Here is a 20,101-nt window from a genome sequence, read left to right as displayed (position 1 = left end):
TTTACGGTCTGGTTGCTAGGTAACACCTGTGGAATCACCACTACCTATGTCATATCTGTGCTCACGTCCAACCAGGAAGTACAATTACAAACTTATATATATATTGGGGGGGGTTAGGCTTACAAATGTGGGACAAACGGGTCAAATGTGAAATAATGTAATTGCGTTTTAGTCAAATTTGTCGTTATTCACATTAAAATAAATCAAAATTGAGATCATATCGTGACGTTGTTTTGAGGTTATCCATCCATCCATTTTCTACCGCTTGTTCCCTTTTTGGGGTCACGGGTGACTGGAGCCTATCCCAGTGACTTCAGGCCTTAGGCGGGGTACACCCTGGACATTGGCCAACTTGTCGCAGGGCTGACACAGAGACATGGACATTACAGACAGTTCACTCTCACATTCATTCACTAGGGCCAATTTAGAGTCACCAATTTTTGCCTAACACATGCATGTCTTTGGATGGTGGGAGGAAGCCGGAGAACCCGGAGAGAACCCACGGTAACACGGGGAGAACATGCAGACTCCACCCAGAGAGATCATGTGATGTAAGTCTGGTCCGGGAATCAAACCCATGATCTCCTTCTTGGGAGGCAAGAGCGCTAACCGCCTTTGCCACCGAGGTTTGAGGTTATCATTTCTAGTAAAAGATTGCCAAGTAAAAAAACTTGATTAAAAACCAAAAAATGAGAAAAAGGTGTTTTAAATGTTCAAATACTGTTTCATTTTTCAGACGTTTCACAGTCGAATTAAACCTCAGAAATAACAGAATATAGTGTGAATAGTGATGGAAATGCTTGACAATGGCTGACGCTGATTGTTCTTTGTGTGTTTTCGTGTGTTTGTTGTCGTTCCCAGTGAAGAGCGAGCCTCAGGAGAATATCCACGTGGCTCCTCTGTCGTCTTCTGCTCCGACACAATCGCTCGAGAAGAAGGACCAGGAAGAAGAAGGTTTGTGAAGAATGTGTGACTTTATACTTTTGTGGTTCACGTCGTGTCTTTTGTCACGTGTTTAAGCTCCTGGAGAAAGGGCAAGTCCTGAACGTGGCAGTCAGATGTTTCAGATCCTGTCGTTTCAGGAGGAACGTTGGTGGACGACAAAGACAAAGGCCTGATCCAGACCTCGGTCTCCTCCGTGTTTCTGCAGTGGCAAAATGAACCCATCCACAGCACGTACTTCGACCAGAACGTCCCTGTGCCAGAAGAAAGCCAGGTCTGAACCAGGACTAAACTAGGACTAAACCAGGACAAGACCAGGACTAAACCAGGACTAGACCAGGACTTAACCAGGACTAAACCAGGTCTAAACCAGGACTAGACCAGGACTAAACCAGGACTAGACCAGGACTTAACCAGGACTAAACCAGGTCTAAAGATATTTTTCTGAAATAATTGGAAGCTGCAGTAACAACTCGCGTGTCCTGTTTGCCACAGTAAACAGATTAACAAACCCTCCAGCTCAGCTGCCGTTAGAACTCATTTCTACATCCAAGTGTAATGAGTTTGCATTATTCTTTAATGACAAAGTTCAGGGCATTAAAAATGCTATAAATCCCACAATGCAAAAAATTACCCTAAAACCACCAAGACACTTAGAGCTAACTCACTTTGCACCAGTAACTGACAAAACTGTCCATGAGATCATCACCAGTCTGAGTTCATCTACATGCTGCCTTGATGTGTTACCCACCAGATTTCTAAAGTCTGTGCTGAACAGTTTGTTAGCACCATTCACTCACATAGTTAACATGTCGCTTCAATCTGGAACATTCCCAATGTCTTTGAAAACTGCGGTCATAAAGCCTCTCCTAAAGAAGAGCAGTCTTGATGCTGCAGTACTGAGTCATTACCGGCCCATCTCTAATCTGCCATTTTGGGGCAAAGTCCTTGAAAAGGTTGTTTACCAACAGCTCACAGATTTCCTCTTAATAAACAACTCATTTGATGTTTTTCAGTCAGGTTTTAGACCTCATCACAGCACTGAGACTGCTCTTGTCAAGGTGACAAATGACATCCGCCTGAACACTGACACGGGCAAAGCCTCAGTCTTAATTCTGTTAGATCTGAGTGCTGCTTTTGACACTGTCGATCATGGGATCCTCTTACAGAGACTAGAGGACTGGGTGGGCATCACTGGCACTGCCCTAAACAGTTTAAGGTCCTATCTAGAAGACAGGAAGTACTTTGTTGAAATTGGTAGCTGTGTCTCAGACCACATGACCCTGACCTGTGGAGTGCCCCAAGGGTCAGTCCTGGGTCTCCTTCTGTTCAACCTCTACATGCTGCCGTTAGGTCAGTTGATACGCAGTGAAAATGTGTCCTATCACAATTATGCAGACGACACTCAGATCTATGTTTCACTATCGGCAGGTGACTATGGACCAGTAGATTCACTCTGTCACTGCATCCAACAGATCAGTTTGTGGATGCAAAACAACTTTCTCCAGCTGAACTCAGACAAGACTGAAATAATCGTTTTTGGCCCACAGAAACAAAGAGAAAGTGTTAGCGGTCACCTCCAGAGTCTCGCTCTAAAACCTACAAACCAAGTTAGAAATCTGGGGGTAATAATGGACTCAGACTTGAACTTTAATAGCCACGTCAAATCAATAACATCAGCAGCTTTTTACCATCTAAAAAACATTGCCAAAATCAAAAATATAGTGTCAAAACCAGATTTAGAGAGACTTATCCATGCGTTTGTCTCCAGTAGATTAGACTACTGTAACGGCCTGCTCACTGGCCTCTCCAAACGAGTTGTAAAACAGCTGCAGTACATCCAGAACGCTGCTGCTCGGGTCCTGACTAGAACCAGGAAGTATGATCACATTAGTCCTGTTCTCAGGTCTCTGCACTGGCTCCCTGTGGCTCAGAGAATAGACTTTAAAGCAGCTCTGCTTGTGTACAAGTCTCTCCATGGCCTAGCACCAAAGTACATCTTGGATATGTTAGTGCCATATGAACCATCTCGGACTCTGAGGACCTCAGGGACCGGCCTCCTGCTGGTGCCCAGAGTCAGGACAAAACATGGGGAATCTGCGTTTCAGTTTTATGCAGCTAAAACCTGGAACAGTCTTCCTGAAGATGTGAGACAGGCTTCTACTCTGACAATGTTCAAATCTAAGCTAAAAACAGTTTTGTTTAGCTGCGCATATGACTGAAACAATTTTTTCTTTGCACTCTTCTCTTTTGTTTGTGATTTTATTAGTTTAGAAAATCAGTTGGATTGATAATTTTTAATTTAGTTAATTTTATTGTATTTCTGTTTCTGTAATTTCTTTGTGATTTGAATGCATTTTTCCTGCTGTGTGAAGCACTTTGAATTGCCTTGTATGAAATGTGCTCTACAAATAAACTTGCCTTGCCTTGCCTAAACCAGGACTAGACCAGGACTAAACCAGGACTAAACCAGGACTAAACCAGGACTAAACCAGTCATATTTAAAGGTTGAATGGACGATTTTTTTGGCCCAAATCTGAGTCTCATTTCCTCGTGGCGTGGACTGCCGATTAGTCCTGCCACGTATCAATCATAAAACGCACCTACCGCTCACCTGCAGCCGCGTTCTGGCTCGTCCCAGGAGCAGCACGTTTCCGCGTGTCTAAGCGAATTGATCTATCATAATATAGTTACCTTAGTGTACAGGACAAAATGAAGACGGAGAAAGACTGTTCGAGCTGACTCAGAAGAAGATGGAAATCTACGGGCGATGAGAGATGCGATGCGATCCGTCGCGCTAATGAAAAAACGCACGTGTGTGTTGTATCAGTCCGCACGGGGGAGTGCGCATGCGCACTTCCGCCTGAGTTCTCAAATCGCAGAAAAATCGTCCATTGCGCCTTTAACCATTTTTACAGTGGTTTGTCTTTGCAGAGATGTTCTAAGAGAATCACACGTGTGTTTCCAGAGCGTGTTCAGTTTCCGTAAGCTGTGGGCGTTCACGGGGCCCGGCTTCCTCATGAGCATCGCGTACCTGGACCCGGGGAACATCGAGTCCGACCTGCAGTCCGGGGCCAAGGCCGGGTTCAAGGTGCCACTGCACTGCCACTACACACCAAACATGAAATACACAACACAATACAACACAATACAATCTCGGAGTAATCTCTCATTCGTCCAGGAGTGTTAAATTGTAGAAAAAGATTCATCTGGACTCTGTTTTTAGGAAAACAAAAAGTTTCGATTCTCATCCAAGAGTCACTCAATCTGCGAGTCAAGACCGGGAACTCAGATATTTATCCTACTCTTGGTAGGCCCTGTCCACCTGGCGGGACCTCCAGATAAAGGGTGTTTTTGGTTTCACCAGAAACTAAACCTCTTTGTTTCCTATCAGTCCTTTAATGGGCCATCAGCCTCCTATTGTCCCTGGCTCACTCTCCTCTCTGTGTAACATTAGCATCCGAATGCTCTGGGCGTCTAAGATTGCCTCTTTAACTCTTTCTCTTCATCTTTTGTCCTGCTCAGAATCTTCTCCTCACTGTCTTTGATAGAGTGGTTTGTGTCTTTAAGATGAAGATGCACGGCGCTCTGTGGTCCTGAACTCCAGTGTCTGACGTACTGAGAAAGCCTCTTGTGCAGTTGCTCTTTAGTCTCACTATGTGACGCTCTTTACAATTTTCTTCACTGCATTGGAGTAAACTACATTGCTCTGTTTTTGTGTCTGCATCTTGTCCTTAGGATGAAACAGTTTGTGTCTTAAAGTGTTGCCTGGTTCAAAATAAACAGGGGTTCTCTTCACTTTGTTAAGAGCCCCAAGCCGGGTATCCACAGGCTGAGAGGGCATTCCGGACGTGTTTTTCCTCTTTCCTCTTGCCCTCTGAGCCGGTGGGCACCTCTCGCCCTCTGAGCCGGTGGGCACCTCTCGCCCTCTGAGCCGGTGGGCACCTCTCGCCCCTCTGAGCCGGTGGGCACCTCTCGCCCTCTGAGCCGGTGGGCACCTCTCGCCCTCTGAGCCGGTGGGCACCTCTCTCCCTCTGAGCCGGTGGGCACCTCTCGCCCTCTGAGCCGGTGGGCACCTCTCGCCCTCTGAGCTGGTGGGCACCTCTCTCCCTTTGAGCCGGTGGGCACCTCTCGCCCTCTGAGCCAGTGGGCACCTCTTGCCCTCTGAGCCGGTGGGCACCTCTTGCCCTCTGAGCTGGTGGGAACCTCTTGCCCTCTGAGCCGGTGGGCACCTCTCGCCCTCTGAGCTGGTGGGCACCTCTTGGCCTCTGTGTTGTAATGTCCTGATCACCTACAGGTAGTGCTGTGGGTGATTAGAGCCAAAGAGCAGGTTCAAATCTGTGTGTGTAGGTTTCCTATCACTTCTATCTGGGGCTTGGGTGGGCTTGGGTTGGGGTTGGGTCGGCACCCTTGGTGCTGATGTCCACTGGTCATTTGCGGCTATAATAGTTCCTGGTTATTGTAACTTTGAAGCTTTAAACATCACTTTCTCTGACCTTTGAACAGAATGTTATCACCCTGGTGTATATTGTCCTCTGGGATGTTATAAAGATAAAACAGTTCAGGTGTGGCAGTGTTTCCCCATTGGGTCACAATGCAGCTAATGTGCTAGCTCAGGGTTAGCATCAGGACTTAGCATGGTCAGTTTAAAATGAATCAATAGAACAGTGAGGAACATGTTAAAGTCCATACGACAGGGTTTCATCATTCTGACTGAGAACCTGTGCTAAATGTTTATCATAGTTTTCGTTAATTTTCTACCGCTTGTTCCCATAGGCAGGGTCGTGGGTGACTGGAGCCTATCCCAGTGACTTTGGGCCTTAGGCGGGGTTGTGGGTGACTGGAGCCTATCCCAGTGACTTTGGGCCTTAGGCAGGGTCGTGGGTGACTGGAGCCTATCCCAGTGACTTTGGGCCTTAGGCGGGGTTGTGGGTGACTGGAGCCTATCCCAGTGACTTTGGGCCTTAGGCAGGGTCGTGGGTAACTGGAGCCTATCCCAGTGACTTTGGGCCTTAGGCGGGGTCATAGGTGACTGGAGCCTATCCCAGTGACTTTGGGCCTTGGGCGGGGTCGTGGGTGACTGGAGCCTGTCCCAGTGACTTTGGGCCTTAGGCCGGGTCGTGGGTGACTGGAGCCTGTCCCAGTGACTTTGGGCCTTAGGCGGGGTCGTGGGTGACTGGAGCCTATCCTAGTGACTTTGAGCCTTGGGCAGGGTTGCGGCTGACTGGAGCCCATCCCAGTGACTTTGGGCCATAGGCGGGTCGCGGATGACTAGAGCCTGTCCCAGTGACTTTGGGCCTTAGGCGGGGCACACCCTGGACAGGGGCCAACTCGTCGCAGGGCCAACACAGAGACATAGACACACAGACACTGCCACTGCCACCATGCACTCCTTTATCATAGTTTTACTCCCGTTAAGTTGCAGTTTGTGAAGAAATGTTGAGGGAAAAAAATGTAAGGGTTTAAAATTACAGGAAGTTGAGCTGAATCCCTCTCTGATGTCATTAGTGTGCGACGCACCATTTTGTAGCTGTGTTCAAATATCAACTAGGTGAAAAACTACTGCACTCAAAAGTTCCCACAATGCACCGTGAAAAGAAGTGTCCGGCGATGGTCACTAGACTGGTCAATATAGACCACAATGCATTGCAACAGCGAGAGGTTTAACTGGACACAACAAGATTGAAGCAGAAGAGCTTTAAAACAAAACTCTGACTCGAGAAAATGAACTAAACATTCGCTAGCGTTAGCTGCTGACTTTAGCTCCTCATCAGCAGTTTGGGTCCCACAGGGCTATGTTTTAGGGCCACTGTTGTTTTGACTTTCAGTGACTTAGCGGCTGCTTGTGCAGAGATGTACGCCGATGATACGGTCATATACGCCATAGCACAGACGTGTACACTGTTAGCACTGAAAAAACTGTAACAATGTATTTGAATAAGAAGCAAATCTGTGGCCCAAAACTTCAAGAATTTCAGCTCAAAACATCTTCAAAACATTTTGTATATTTGGGTTGTGTCCAGGTCTCAGGAAACTCGAGGCTTTCTTTGGCATCCTCATCAGTGTGACAAACTATCAACAATGTTCAAGGTTTTTTATTTGATACACGCTGACCTTTGATAAACGTATTTAATATCCAAACAAAGTTACAAAATGTACAGTGTAAACTTTAGACATATTCAGAACTCGTTAAATACTCGTCTGATGCTTTTCGACACTATTGCACAACCTGCTGGTCACAGACAGGTAAGACTTTAACTAAATCTACATTATTCAAACAAACCCTCAAAGTAAAATAATAACAAAACTCTCATCATTAGCCACATTAGTCGTCCTGAGGGGGAGGAGTCCTGGGGTTAAAGGTTACTCTGGATTTTACCCAGAACGATCACATGACACTGCTTTAGAGCGAGCGCAGCAAAGACTAACTCTAAAACCCACAAACAAATTAACAAATAAATTAAAAAACAAATTAATAAATAAACAAACTAGGAACTGAACAAACAATTCTTGTCTCTTGCCCAGTTTAGTCCACTTTATCTTTTTATAGATAAATAGAATGAAACAAACAAAATACTTTAATCTCTACTGTTAGGCCTTGTTTTTCTAGTTTCACTTTGTTTGGCGTTACAGCGGGTTAATATTTATCATAGTTTTTCATTAAGTTGTGGAGAAAAGTAAACTTTTAACACATTTGATGATTGTGTTAATTAGTTTTGCCCTGAGATGTCATTATCGTTTACTCTGACGTTTGTGAATGAAATGTCTCCTTCTCTTGGGTTGTGTGTCTCAGCTCCTTTGGGTGCTGTTGGGTGCCACTATCATCGGTTTGCTGCTGCAGAGACTCGCGGCTCGGCTTGGCGTCGTCACAGGGATGCATCTTGCCGAAGTGTGTCATCGACAGTACCACACAGTGAGTGACACCCAGTGACACCCAATGACTCCCAGTGACTACCAGTGACACCCAGTGACTCCCAGGAACTACCAGTTACACCCAGTGACTCCCAGTGACACCCAGTGACACACAGTGACACCCAGTGACACCCAGTGACTTCTAGTGACTCCCAGTGACTTCCAGTGACTCCCAGTGATACCCAGTGACACCCAGTGACACCCAGTGACTCTCAGTGACTCTCAGTATCACCCAGTGACTCCCAGTGACTTCCAAGGACAACCAAGGACACTCAGGGACACCCAGTGACACCCAGTGACACCCAGTTACTCCCAGTGACTCCCAGTGACACCCAGTGACTCCCAGTGACTCCCAGTGACAACCAGTGACTCCCAGTGACTCCCAGTGACACCCAGTGACACCCAGTGACTCCCAGTGACACCCAGTGACTCCCAGTGACACCCAGTGACTCTCAATGTCACCCAGTGACTCCCAGTGACACCCAGTGACTCCCAGTGACTCCCAGTGATAACCAGTGACTCCCAGTGACTCCCAGTGACACCCAGTGACTCCCAGTGTCACCCAGTGACTCCCAGTGACTCCCAGTGACACCCTAAACATTGACAGTTTCACGAACTGTAATGGCATTATAGTGATCTAGGAGACACCATGTGGCAAACCCTTCACCACTAAAGTTACATAGTGCACCTTTAAAGTGTGTTTCTGTTTTACTTGACATGATTGTGATGTCTTGTGTTCTTTCTGTTATAAATGTTTCATATGAAAGTCTTCTGTTTGTGTTCTTGCGGCTCAGGTTCCTCGTGTCGCCCTGTGGCTCATGGTGGAGCTCGCCATCATCGGCTCAGACATGCAGGAGGTCATCGGCTGTGCCATCGCCTTCAGGCTGCTCTCCTCGGGCAGGTAAAGACGCCACCGGGGGGCGCTGTTAGGACTGGCTGCTTCTGTTTGTTTCCCGTGCCTCCTGAATCTCACCTTAAAATGATCTGTGAGATGTATTTACCTGAAGTGTCCTGTCACACTCTGAAGACATGTGAGATCATCCAGAGCCTTTTGGATTGTACAAACTGGTTTTAGTGGATAATTAGCCTGAGTAATGTAAATATGAACAGGTTTAACATAATCACTTTGGTCAATAGTTGAGCTGAACACGTTGAACGCTTGAGGAAGTTCATGGAATTCAAAAGTTCTAATGTTTTTTTAATGTTATGTTTTTCCTCTTTTCCCACAGAATCCCTTTGTGGGGCGGGGTCCTCATCACTATTATAGACACTTTTTTCTTCCTCATTCTGGACAAATACGGTAGTTTAAAATCTCTGATCCAAACATAATTTCAGCTCAAAACATCTTCAAAACATTTGGTATATTTGGGTTGTGTCCAGGTCTCAGGAAACTCGAGGCTTTCTTTGGCATCCTCATCAGTGTGATGGCCATCACCTTTGGATACGAGGTAAGAATGAGACTCAACTGAATCACCCTGGAGATGTGACCTGGACATGTGTCCTGGAGATGTGACCTGGAGATGTGACCTGGACATGTGACCTAGACGTGTGACCTGGACATGTGACCTGGAGATGTGACCTGGAGATGTGACCTGGAGATGTGACCTGGAGATGTGACCTGGATATTTGACCTGGACATGTGACCTGGACATGTGACCTGGAGACGTGACCTGGAGACGTGACCTGGAGACGTGACCTGGAGACGTGATCTGGAGACGTGACCTGGAGACGTGACCTGAAGACGTGACCTGGGCTCCTTGGGGGTTTCAGCTCCTTCAACATTGAAGGCGATCCAAATGTGGCTGATGAGACCGAGACTTGTGTTCTTCCTCTGTGGATCCAGGGCATCTGGACGTTTTCTCAACTGCTTTGGTGGTATTCTTGACTCTGCTGCTGGCTGTTCCTCCAGTGCTCAGGGCCTTGTGGAGTGAGTGCTCCATGAGTCCTCAAGCTCACCTCTCAGCCCTGAACTCAGCAGTTGAGCTGTTCATACTTGGACCTCTTCTTCGTCAGCTCCACGATGACCATGTTCTTAGTGCTCTCTGAGATCATAAGTAAATCTGGCCATGGGTGGTGCTGTGGTCATCTAAGCTGCTCTAGGTGGTCGTGACTCCAGGTGTAACGACCCTGGTCGAGTTCAGAATATGCTCCAGATCTCCCCCTACTGGGCACAGTTTGCAGGTTGTCTTCCTTTCCCCACAGATTTGAAGGGATACTTTTCCTTGAGTAGTTTTCCTGAATGCTTTGTGATATTGTTCTGAAGTATAGTACTCTTACATGTTTCGCTCATCTCTTTGTGTCTCTCGCTCCTCAGTATGTGACCGTGGCCCCGGACCAGGCCGCGGTCCTCAGGGGCATGTTCGTCCCGTCCTGTGGGGCCTGTGGATCTGCTCAGCTGCTCCAGGCCGTGGGCATCGTGGGCGCCGTCATCATGCCACACAACATCTACCTCCACTCGGCTCTGGTCAAGGTAAAACCAGGACTGAACCAGGACTGAACCAGGACAGAACCAGGACAGAACCAGGACTAAACCAGGACAAACCAGGGCTAAACCAGGGCTAAACCAGGACTAAACCAGGACTAAACCAGGGCTAAACAAGGACTAAACCAGGACTAAACAAGGACTTAACCAGGACTGAACCAGGACTGAACCAGGACTAATCCTGGACTAAACCTGGACTAAACCAGGACTGAACCAGGACTGAACCAGGACTAAACCAGGACTAAACCAGGACTGAACCAGCACTGAACCAGGACTAAACAAGGACTTAACCAAGACTGAACCAGGACTGAACCAGGACTAATCCTGGACTAAACCTGGACTAAACCAGGACTGAACCAGGACTGAACCAGGACTAAACCAGGACTAAACCAGGACTGAACCAGCACTGAACCAGGACTAAACCAGGACTGAACCAGGACTGAACCAGAACTGAACCAGGACTTGCTTGACCCGCCGCCCACATTCTGTTAGAATGCGTAAGAGTCAGAGCCATTGAAGTCGTCGATCCTGAATTTACCGATCCAATCCCAGGCGGAGGTTTTAACGCATCACACTGAAGATACGGAAGAAGCTTTTCACCCCCGTTCCAAAACATTCAAGATGGTGGACCCGGCTCGTGACCGAGTGTTAACTTCTGCTCTCGCTTCGGTTTGAACAATCAGGAACGTCCGCTCTACTTGCCATGATGATCGTGCATTAGATGCGGTTATGCGAAGGGCGCCATCGCGATTCAGGAGACATTTTCTGCGTTCGGGGACGGATAACGTGGAACACGCCTTGTTGACACGGGCTACGCAATATCTGGTTAAGCGTGTAGCGTTTTTTGTGTCACTTCTGGGTTTATGTGATTGGTTCTGTCTCTGCTCTCTAAACTCCGCCCTAGAAATTTAAATGCAGCGGTCAAGCCCCAGATCCTCACACAGTTTTGATAAGTAGTCTGCCAAAACGTGTCGGGAACGACTGGTCAGGCAAGACAGAACCAGGACTGAAGTGTTCTCGTGTGTTTTTAGTCCAGAAAAGTGGATCGTTCAAACCAGACGGAGGTGAAGGAGGCCAACAAATACTTCTTCATCGAGTCGTGCTTGGCCCTGTTCATCTCCTTCATCATTAACGTGTTCATCGTGGCTGTGTTTGCAGAGGCTTTTTATGGACGAACCAACGAGGAGGTGGTAAGTGTCCCGCTCTGACTTTAGAACGAGGAGGTGGTAAGTGTCCCGCTCTGACTTTAGAACGAGGAGGTGGTAAGTGTCCCGCTCCGACTTTAGAACGAGGAGGTGATAAGTGTCCCGCTCCGACTTTAGAACGAGCAGGTAGTAAGTGTCCCGAGGAGGTGATAAGTGTCCCGCTCTGACTTTAGACCTTTCACGTGGATATGTTCTAAAAGCAAATGTTCTTTTTGTTTCCAGTACAGAACGTGCAACGAGACGGGCAGCGCTCACCTGGACCTGTTTCCACTCAACAATCAGACTCTAGAGGTCGACATCTACAAAGGGGTAAACAAAGCTGCACTACGGAACCTTTCTGCCACCTGCTCGTCTCCGTGGAGATGTCACTTCTTTGCCTGGAACGTTCCACAGTAGAACATTACGGTTATACGTGTTCAGGCAGACACGAGGCGGTTCAAAGAGCTGCTTTAAAATCACAAAGAAATGACAGAACTCACAAAACCGATATCACCATTTTCCAATACATGTGATAATCAATATGTTGCTCATGATATAATACAATATCGCACCATTTAAAAAAAAGAATCCGATACATTTTAACAACTCTTTTCTTTGTTAAACCTCGACAAACTCACAATGAAACACGCTTGTTTTAATCACCAAAACATTCAAAAAGACTCATGATATATTCCGGTATATTGATACAGCAGGTCACGATATCGATCTGTTTCACCAAATGTTGTATCGCGATATATCGACACAGTGGCCTACGATATCGATCTGTTTCACCAAATGTTGTATTGCGATATATCGATACAGCAGTCCACGATATCGATACTGTATCACCAAATGTAGTATCGCAATATATCGATACAGCAGCCCACGATATTGATACTGTATGCCCACAATATCGATCTGTATCACCACATGTAGTATTGCGATATATCGATACAGCAGCCCACGATATCGATCTGTATCACCAAATATAGTATCACAATATATGGATATTTCCATATTTTGGCACGCCCCAAGTACGAATATTTGATAGTAAAGTGTCTTCAGTGTGAACGAGGAAGTGAACTCTCAAAGGTCAAAGCAGGTTTAGTTCACTGCGTTACCATGGCGACCGACTCAGGGTTTATATTAACTCTCTCTGTGAAACTGAAAACTCTGAGTTTGGACTAAACCTGCCTCTCGAAACAAGGCCTGTTTGTTTTTCATGGTGATAGATAGGTTTAATGCCATACTGTGGAAAATGTTTAGAACCAGTGATTCTCAACTGGTGGTTTGGGGTCTACACGTGGGTCTTTGTCACAATGTTGTTCTAGTGCGAGTTCAGCAGGTCAAAGTTCTTCAAACAGTTTAATAATAATGTGTTTTTAATTAAGTTTATTCTCAATATCTTCTGGCCCGCTCTGTTTCAGGGCGTGGTCCTCGGCTGCTTCTTTGGCCCAGCGGCGCTCTACATCTGGGCTGTGGGGATCCTGGCTGCAGGTCAGAGCTCCACCATGACGGGGACGTACTCCGGACAGTTTGTCATGGAGGTCAGTGCAGAAGGTGATCATGGAGGTCAGTGCAGAAGGTCCACTGATCATGGAGGTCAGTGCAGAAGGTCCACTGATCATGGAGGTCAGTGCAGAAGGTGATCTTGGAGGTCAGTGCAGAAGGTCCACCGATCATGGAGGTCAGTGCAGAAGGTCCACCGATCATGGAGGTCAGTGCAGAAGGTGATCTTGGAGGTCAGTGCTGAAGGTGATCATGGAGGTCAGTGCAGAAGGTGATCATGGAGGTCAGTGCAGAAGTTGATCATGGAGGTCAGTGCAGAAGGTGATCATGGAGGTCAGTGCAGAAGGTCCCCGTTCATGGAGGTCAGTGCAGAAGGTCCCCGTTCATGGAGGTCAGTGCAGAGCAGAAGGTCCACCAATCATGGAGGTCAGTGCAGAAGGTCCGCCGATCATGGAGGTCAGTGCAGAAGGTCCGCCGATCATGGAGGTCAGTGCAGAAGGTGATCATGGAGGTCAGTGCAGAAGGTCCACACAGATCATGGAGGTCAGTGCAGAAGGTGCTCTTGGAGGTCAGTGCAGAAGGTGATCATGGAGGTCAGTGCAGAAGGTGATCATGGAGGTCAGTGCAGAAGGTGATCATGGAGGTCAGTGCAGAGCAGAAGGTCCACCGATCATGGAGGTCAGAGCAGAAGGTCCACACAGATCATGGAGGTCAGTGCAGAAGGTCCGCCGATCATGGAGGTCAGAGCAGAAGGTCCACACAGATCATGGAGGTCAGTGCAGAAGGTCCGCCGAACATGGAGGTCAGAGCAGAAGGTCCACCAATCATGGAGGTCAGTGCAGAAGGTCCACCGATCATGGAGGTCAGTGCAGAAGGTCCGTCGAACATGGAGGTCAGTGCAGAAGGTCCACACAGATCATGGAGGTCAGTGCAGAAGGTCCGCCGATCATGGAGGTCAGTGCAGAAGGTCCGCCGATCATGGACGTCAGAATGATCCAACAATCAACACCTGGACCAATATTACAACTCGTAAAATGGAAAAAGAATAAACATAAATTTGGCCTCATATTGAAAACATTCTTATTCAGATTTTGGACTAAATGGGGCGTGTCTTGAGACAATTTACGATTATTGTGAAAAAAAGGGTCTCACAAAACGACAGTGCGCCTTATATATAGATTAGTTCTGGTTGTGCTCACTGACCTCAAAGCGATTTTGTGTGGCACATGTTTTATTTCGCTTATAGTGCTGGTAATACGGTAGAGTCATGGGCGGGTGTTTTTGCTGCTCAGATTTACGTGCAGGAGGCAGGAGGTACTCTCTTCCCGTCTGATGCTCCTCTCCTTCCCCCGCAGGGCTTCCTGAACCTGCGCTGGTCCCGCTTCGCTCGGGTCTTGTTGACGCGCTCGCTGGCCATCACGCCCACGCTCCTCGTCGCCATCTTCCAGGACGTGCAGCAGCTCACGGGCATGAACGACTTCCTCAACGTGCTCATGAGTCTCCAGGTACTAACGGGGAGGAGCTGGAACGAGACAGGGTCGCCTACGGAGGAGGAGGAGCTTTAGCCGAGGAGGAGGAGCTTTAGCTGAGGAGGAGGAGCTTTAGCCTTTAGCCGAGGAGGAGGAGCTTTAGCCGAGGAGGAGGAGCTTTAGCCGAGGAGGAGCTTTGGAGGAGGAGCTTCAGCTGAGGGGGAGGAGCAACACAAAGCTAGCAAAGCACGTTAGCATCAGCTGTTTCCTGTTTATGGCCGCAAGGCACGACACCAAAATATGATATTTCCAGGTCATAATGCGTCTGACATGATCCAAAGCCAAAGCATTGACATTTTTACGTGCGTTTTTGTCACTTATAGTCGTGTTCTTGTCTCTTATAGTTGTGTTTTTGTCACTTATAGTCATGTTTTGTCACTTATAGTTGTGTTTTTGTCACTTATAGTTCTATTTTGTCACTTATAGTTGTGTTTTTGTCACTTATAGTTGTGGTTTTGTCACTTATAGTTGTGTTTTTGTCAATTATAGTCGTGTTTCTGTCACTTATAGTCGTGTTTCTGTCACTTATAGTTGTGTTCTTGTCAATTATAGTCAAGTTCTTGTCACTTATAGTCGTGTTCTTGTCACTTATAGTCGTGTTTTTGTCACTTATAGTCGTGTTTTTGTCACTTATAGTTGTGTTTTTGTCACTTACAATCGTGTTTTTGTCACTTACAGTCATGTTTTTGTCACTGATAAACCCGCTAACCCACTTAATGTTGAAGTCTAATCATCTTTAATGTCTGTTCTCGTTGATCTACAGCTGCCGTTCGCTCTGATCCCCATTCTCACCTTCACCAGTTTGCCCACGCTCATGAACGACTTCGCCAACGGACTGTAAGTCAAAAGTGGTTAAATGTGGGTTAAAGGTGGTTAAAGGTGGTTAAAGGTGGATTAGAGGTCGTTAAAGGTGGATTAAAGGTGGTTAAAAGTAGTTAAATGTGGATTAAAGGTGGATTAAAGGTGGTTAAAGTGGATTAAAGGTGGTTAAAGGTGCATTAAAGTGGTTAAAGGTAGTTAAAGGTGCATTAAAGGTGCATTAAAGGTGGCTAAAGGTGGTTAAAGGTAGTTAAAGGTGATTAAAGGTGGTTAAAGGTGGTTAAAGTGGATTAAAGGTGGTTAAAGGTGCATTAAAGTGGTTAAAGGTAGTTAAAGGTGCATTAAAGGTGGCTAAAACGCGTTCTGCCGCTCGCCGCCCTGATCGCGCATGCCGTTTAACCCTTTCCCCTGTTCTGCTGCAGGTTCTTTAAAGTCGGCGGCGGGCTGACGGTCCTCGGCGTCTGCTGCATAAACATATATTTCGTGGTGGTCTACGTGACTCAGCTCGGCAGCGTGTGGCTCTACGTGCTCGCCGCTCTGCTCTCGCTGCTCTACCTCGGCTTCGTGGGATATTTGGTGAGTGCTGATGTACATCTATGTTTGTCGTAATATTTAGTTTTATCGAGAAATCGCAGCTTGATTGTGGCGTGACGTTCAGCCCTTTTAAATTGACCTTTTGCTAATATTTAAACACAAAAAAACATACGCTGACTTCTGTTTTTCAAGATAATGTGGAAAAACATGTAAATCTTTAGCCAGAGTTTGTGATTAACCTTCAACACAGTTCGGAGTAAAGGAGACACAGACACAGGCGTGATTAAAGGTGCTCCGTGTAACTTTTCTGCTCGTTTCCGCTGTGACGTTATCGCTTCGTCTAGAATGTTCCACTGTGTGCCATAAAACCCATCCATCTTCTTTATTAATTTATATTTATTCAATTACAGGTGTTTAATTGCTGAAAAACCTCCATTCTTCTTCTTGACCTGCTCGTTTCCATAGCGACTGATACGTTTGATTACATACTGTGGAACATTCAAGACGACACAATAAAGACCAGTTGTATTCTGGTCACTATATTTTTGTATATATTTTTGATAATGTTTTTTAGATGGTAAAAAGCTGCTGATGTTATTGATTTGATGTGGCTTTTCAAGTTCACGTCTGAGTCCATTATTACCCCCAGATTTCTAACTTGGTTTGTAGGTTTTAAAGAAAAGAGACGAGGTGAAATAATGCCTGACTTGTCGACTACTAAAATAATCGTTAGTTGCAGCTCTACAAGTAAATGACATCATCGTAGAGACAAGAGAAAGGTTCCGTAATGCACTTTTAATATAACGATCATTCTCTTTTGTCTGGTTTCTCTCTTGTAGACGTGGTTGTGTCTGATCGCGTTGGGACTTTCCTTTTTGGATCCAAATCGAAACAAAGAAGTCGCCTCCAATATTCTGATGGAGCGCCCGATGGAGTCTGAGTCCTGAACCTGCACCCAGGACTAAACCAGGTCTGAACCAGGTCTGAACCAGGTTTGAACCAGGTCTAAACCAGGACTAAACCAGGTCTGAACCAGGTCTGAACCAGGTCTAAACCAGGTCTAAACCAGGTCTAAACCAGGTCTGAACCAGGACTGAACCAGGTCTAAACCAGGACTGAACCAGGACTGAACCAGGTCTAAACCAGGACTGAACCAGGACTGAACCAGGTCTAAACCAGGACTGAACCAGGACTGAACCAGGTCTGAACCAGGACTAAACCAGGACTATACCAGGACTAAACCAGGACTGAACCAAGACTAAAGGTGCATTCACATTTGCCCTGTTATGGTCCTAGTTTTATTCCATTTTGAGTCTAAATGAATTATTTTGTTCTGCTGTAGTCCTGTCATCACATTAAACTGGGATTAAACCTGGAGCTAAATCTGGATTGATCCAGGATTACAGCAGGACCAAAGAAAGAATATATTTTGCTCTTGCTAACTACTCAAGATAAAACTAGGACCAAAAGGCACCTTTAGCCCTGGTTTAGCCCTGATTTAGCCCTGGTTTAGTCCTAGTAAAATAAAATAATCCTTTAATATCCACACGAGGGGAAATTTCGTTGTTACAACGCAGTAAAAACAGGAGGAAAGGACAGATTATAGGAAGTTTCAAAAAACACACTCTTAATAGAACTCTTATGAACAAAAAAAAAAAGATCTGCTTTATACCTGGTTAAGACCTGGTTTAGACATGGTTTAGTCCCAGTATTAGTTATGTCCTAATTGAATCTGAATGTTTAATTTCACGTGTATTTGGGGTGTAATCTGCCTGGTCACCACAAAGGGGCAGTGTTGCACCACAGAGCTGCTGTTGTTTTGAGCCTGATGTCCAGCTGAGGGACACTGGTCACTTTACAGACATGTTGTTTTATGTGTGTTAATGTTTAAATGTTTATACGAGCCTTAATACAAGTGATAAAAGTAAAAGTGCTTCTAAACAAATAACTAGTGCTTATTAATGCAGTAGAAATAGTCGACTAAAGAACCTTATTTTAAAGCGTTTCTAAATAACATTTTTTACTGTATTGATTTGAAATATTGTTAAGACTGTAATGATTATTTGAAGTTTAAGTACGGTAAGAGGATCGGTGGAAAGATTGAGCCTCTGCCAAACTTGTACTTTAGTAGAAGTATAAATTGAAAAATACACCAATCTTTTGTACGAAACATGATTAAATAAACTGCTCAGCTCTGTCCAATCAGAGCGGGCGATGCAGCATCACGTGACTTTAGATTGAAAAGTGCCACTGAGACGCCGATGACAAATGTGATTTTAAATGTAGCAAATTACAAATACATGAAGGACAAGTATAAGAACAAGTACGAGTAAAAGTACAAATATAAGTACAAGTACGAATAGTTTAGTTTGCTCAAAGTTTTACCTTGATGGATTCTTGCTTTTTGTGCTACCCCCATGCCCCACCCACTCCCTGTACGTGTGTCGTCACGATTTGAACATTTTTATACCAATTCCACAAAGGCATACCATAAACACTAAATAATAGTATTAGTTTCGTTATGTTTTCGGGAGGTTTTTAGTAGTTCTGATGAAGCCCAAGATCTTTATAAAACTCTTAATTAAAGCTCACATTTTTACTGTTTATGTGGTGTTTTTAAGCTCAAAACTTGCTCAAGAGTATCACGTTTTTATACTAGTATTCAACATAAAGTCAGTGTTATAATTGAATACTAAAGCTTAAAATGCCTCCTTTAAATAACCCGTGCACCTTTAATAGAGCGTGAGTGGAACATAGAGATAATAGAGTCTCTGTGCAGCTCTAAACGCGCAGAGTTCTGGTCGAGCTGGTTCTGTTTGCGCCGAGCGGGAGGCTGGGGGGGAACTTTCCCGTCACGGAGCCGAGTTATGTAACGGCCCCCGCCCCGCCGTCGTTTTGTTTTTCTGAATGAGCGGCGCCTCCCCGTGCGAGGGCCTCCAGCGCGCAGCCCCGACCCGAGGGCCCCTTTCCTGGAAACATACCCCAGCCAGGGCCACTTGGGGCAGGCCAGAACCCGAGCCGAGGAGGGGCCGAGGGGAATCCTGAAAACCACATGATCGCAGAAGTCAAACGGCCTAACTTTAGCTCCTGTTTAACTAGAACAAGGAGGAAAACGCGGTGAAAATGGCAAAAGACTGGTTCACTTTAAAGGTGCACTGTGTAACTTTTCTGACCCATCGTGGTTTTGCGCCTGAACCGACCGAGAAACAAACGCACACATTTCAGCACGATCACTGAGAAAACTGCCTCTGGGTTTAACCGCGTTTGATTTCTCTTGTTTTGCTGTTTTGACGCGTCGACCAATCAGCTTCAAGCATTTGTTTTGACGCTCCACCTTTTCCCAGTTGCTGCTCAGAGCGCCCCCTGCAGGTCGGACAACTCATTGAACTAAAACGCAGTTAAGATAAATATGTTTTGAAATTTGCTAAAAATTGAAAAAATGTTATCCCTAAATTGCACATTTTTAGGATTATAATGTCATTTCCTGTTTGTAATTGATAACATCACACTAAGAAATTACCCAGCAAACACTGGGCCAAAACTCATCTAATGTCACCATTTGAAAAATAAAAAGCGACTTTATTTTGTTTGATTAATGTTTACAGCGTCAAAAAAGTTGTTTCCTTTGTGTAAATTCTGCATAAACTTTGACTTGAATGAGTGTCCCTGGTGTGGTCACTTCCTGTCATTTTTCAACAGATTTTTCAACGTTTTCTCCACAAATACCTGCTCGATCGGTGTAAAACTATAATTTATATGTACGACAGGTATAAACACACCAAATAATTTGAAAAGTCACTTTAAATAATGTGTTAAATGTGTTAATAAAGAGTGTAAATAAAGTGTTTCTTCAGCTGGAATAAAAGACCCGCTCCTGTCATTCTGTTCATAAACACAATTATACAAAGCGTTACTTTCTCCTTGAACGTGTCACTACTGCACCTGGAATGTTCCATAAGTTACAGGTCAGATCTGTGGAGTGGAGAGCTCCCTCATCGTAAGAATGCACGTTTTTCCAATGTGTTTTTGACCAATAAAAACACACAGAATGAAATAAATACTTGATATACTGTATATATTATCATAAATGCTTTGCTCTGGAACGTTCCACAGCAATAACATGTACCATCTCCAGAGAAGTAAAGTATTGGAGTATTATAAAGTATACAGAGAACCAGAGATGCACATAC

The 20,101-nt window shown here is 45.6% G+C and overlaps 1 protein-coding gene across 1 annotated transcript; it reads left to right on the top strand.

Annotated features, from left to right (window-relative positions):
• Window positions 1–892: 892 nt before the first annotated feature.
• On the top strand, window positions 893–18,523 carry LOC140362730 (natural resistance-associated macrophage protein 2-like). The gene is made up of 15 exons (XM_072448887.1): window positions 893–954; window positions 1,083–1,216; window positions 3,911–4,033; window positions 7,736–7,855; window positions 8,649–8,755; window positions 9,084–9,154; window positions 9,235–9,302; window positions 10,169–10,324; window positions 11,368–11,526; window positions 11,764–11,850; window positions 12,948–13,067; window positions 14,385–14,534; window positions 15,322–15,395; window positions 15,800–15,953; window positions 16,751–18,523. Exons 3-15 carry the CDS (start codon window positions 3,962–3,964, stop codon window positions 16,856–16,858), a joined length of 1,446 nt encoding a protein of 481 aa, XP_072304988.1. The 5' UTR covers window positions 893–954; window positions 1,083–1,216; window positions 3,911–3,961; the 3' UTR covers window positions 16,859–18,523.
• The last annotated feature ends 1,578 nt before the right edge of the window (window positions 18,524–20,101 follow it).

This window comes from Eucyclogobius newberryi, unplaced genomic scaffold (genome assembly GCF_026437365.1).
Source record: "Eucyclogobius newberryi isolate DKJ021-1_F unplaced genomic scaffold, fEucNew1.0.hap1 SCAF_17, whole genome shotgun sequence".
Lineage (NCBI taxonomy): Eukaryota > Metazoa > Chordata > Actinopteri > Gobiiformes > Gobiidae > Eucyclogobius > Eucyclogobius newberryi.
This window is presented reverse-complemented; position numbering and strand designations above follow the sequence as displayed.

Coding starts and splice junctions, on each gene's coding strand:
- LOC140362730 (XM_072448887.1), top strand. CDS start 3,962: ATGAGCATCGCGTACCTGGACCCGGGGAACATCGAGTCCGACCTGCAG. Junction 13,068..14,384: donor CCGGACAGTTTGTCATGGAG/GTCAGTGCAGAA, acceptor CTTCCCCCGCAG/GGCTTCCTGAACCTGCGCTG. Junction 15,954..16,750: donor TCGGCTTCGTGGGATATTTG/GTGAGTGCTGAT, acceptor TCTCTCTTGTAG/ACGTGGTTGTGTCTGATCGC.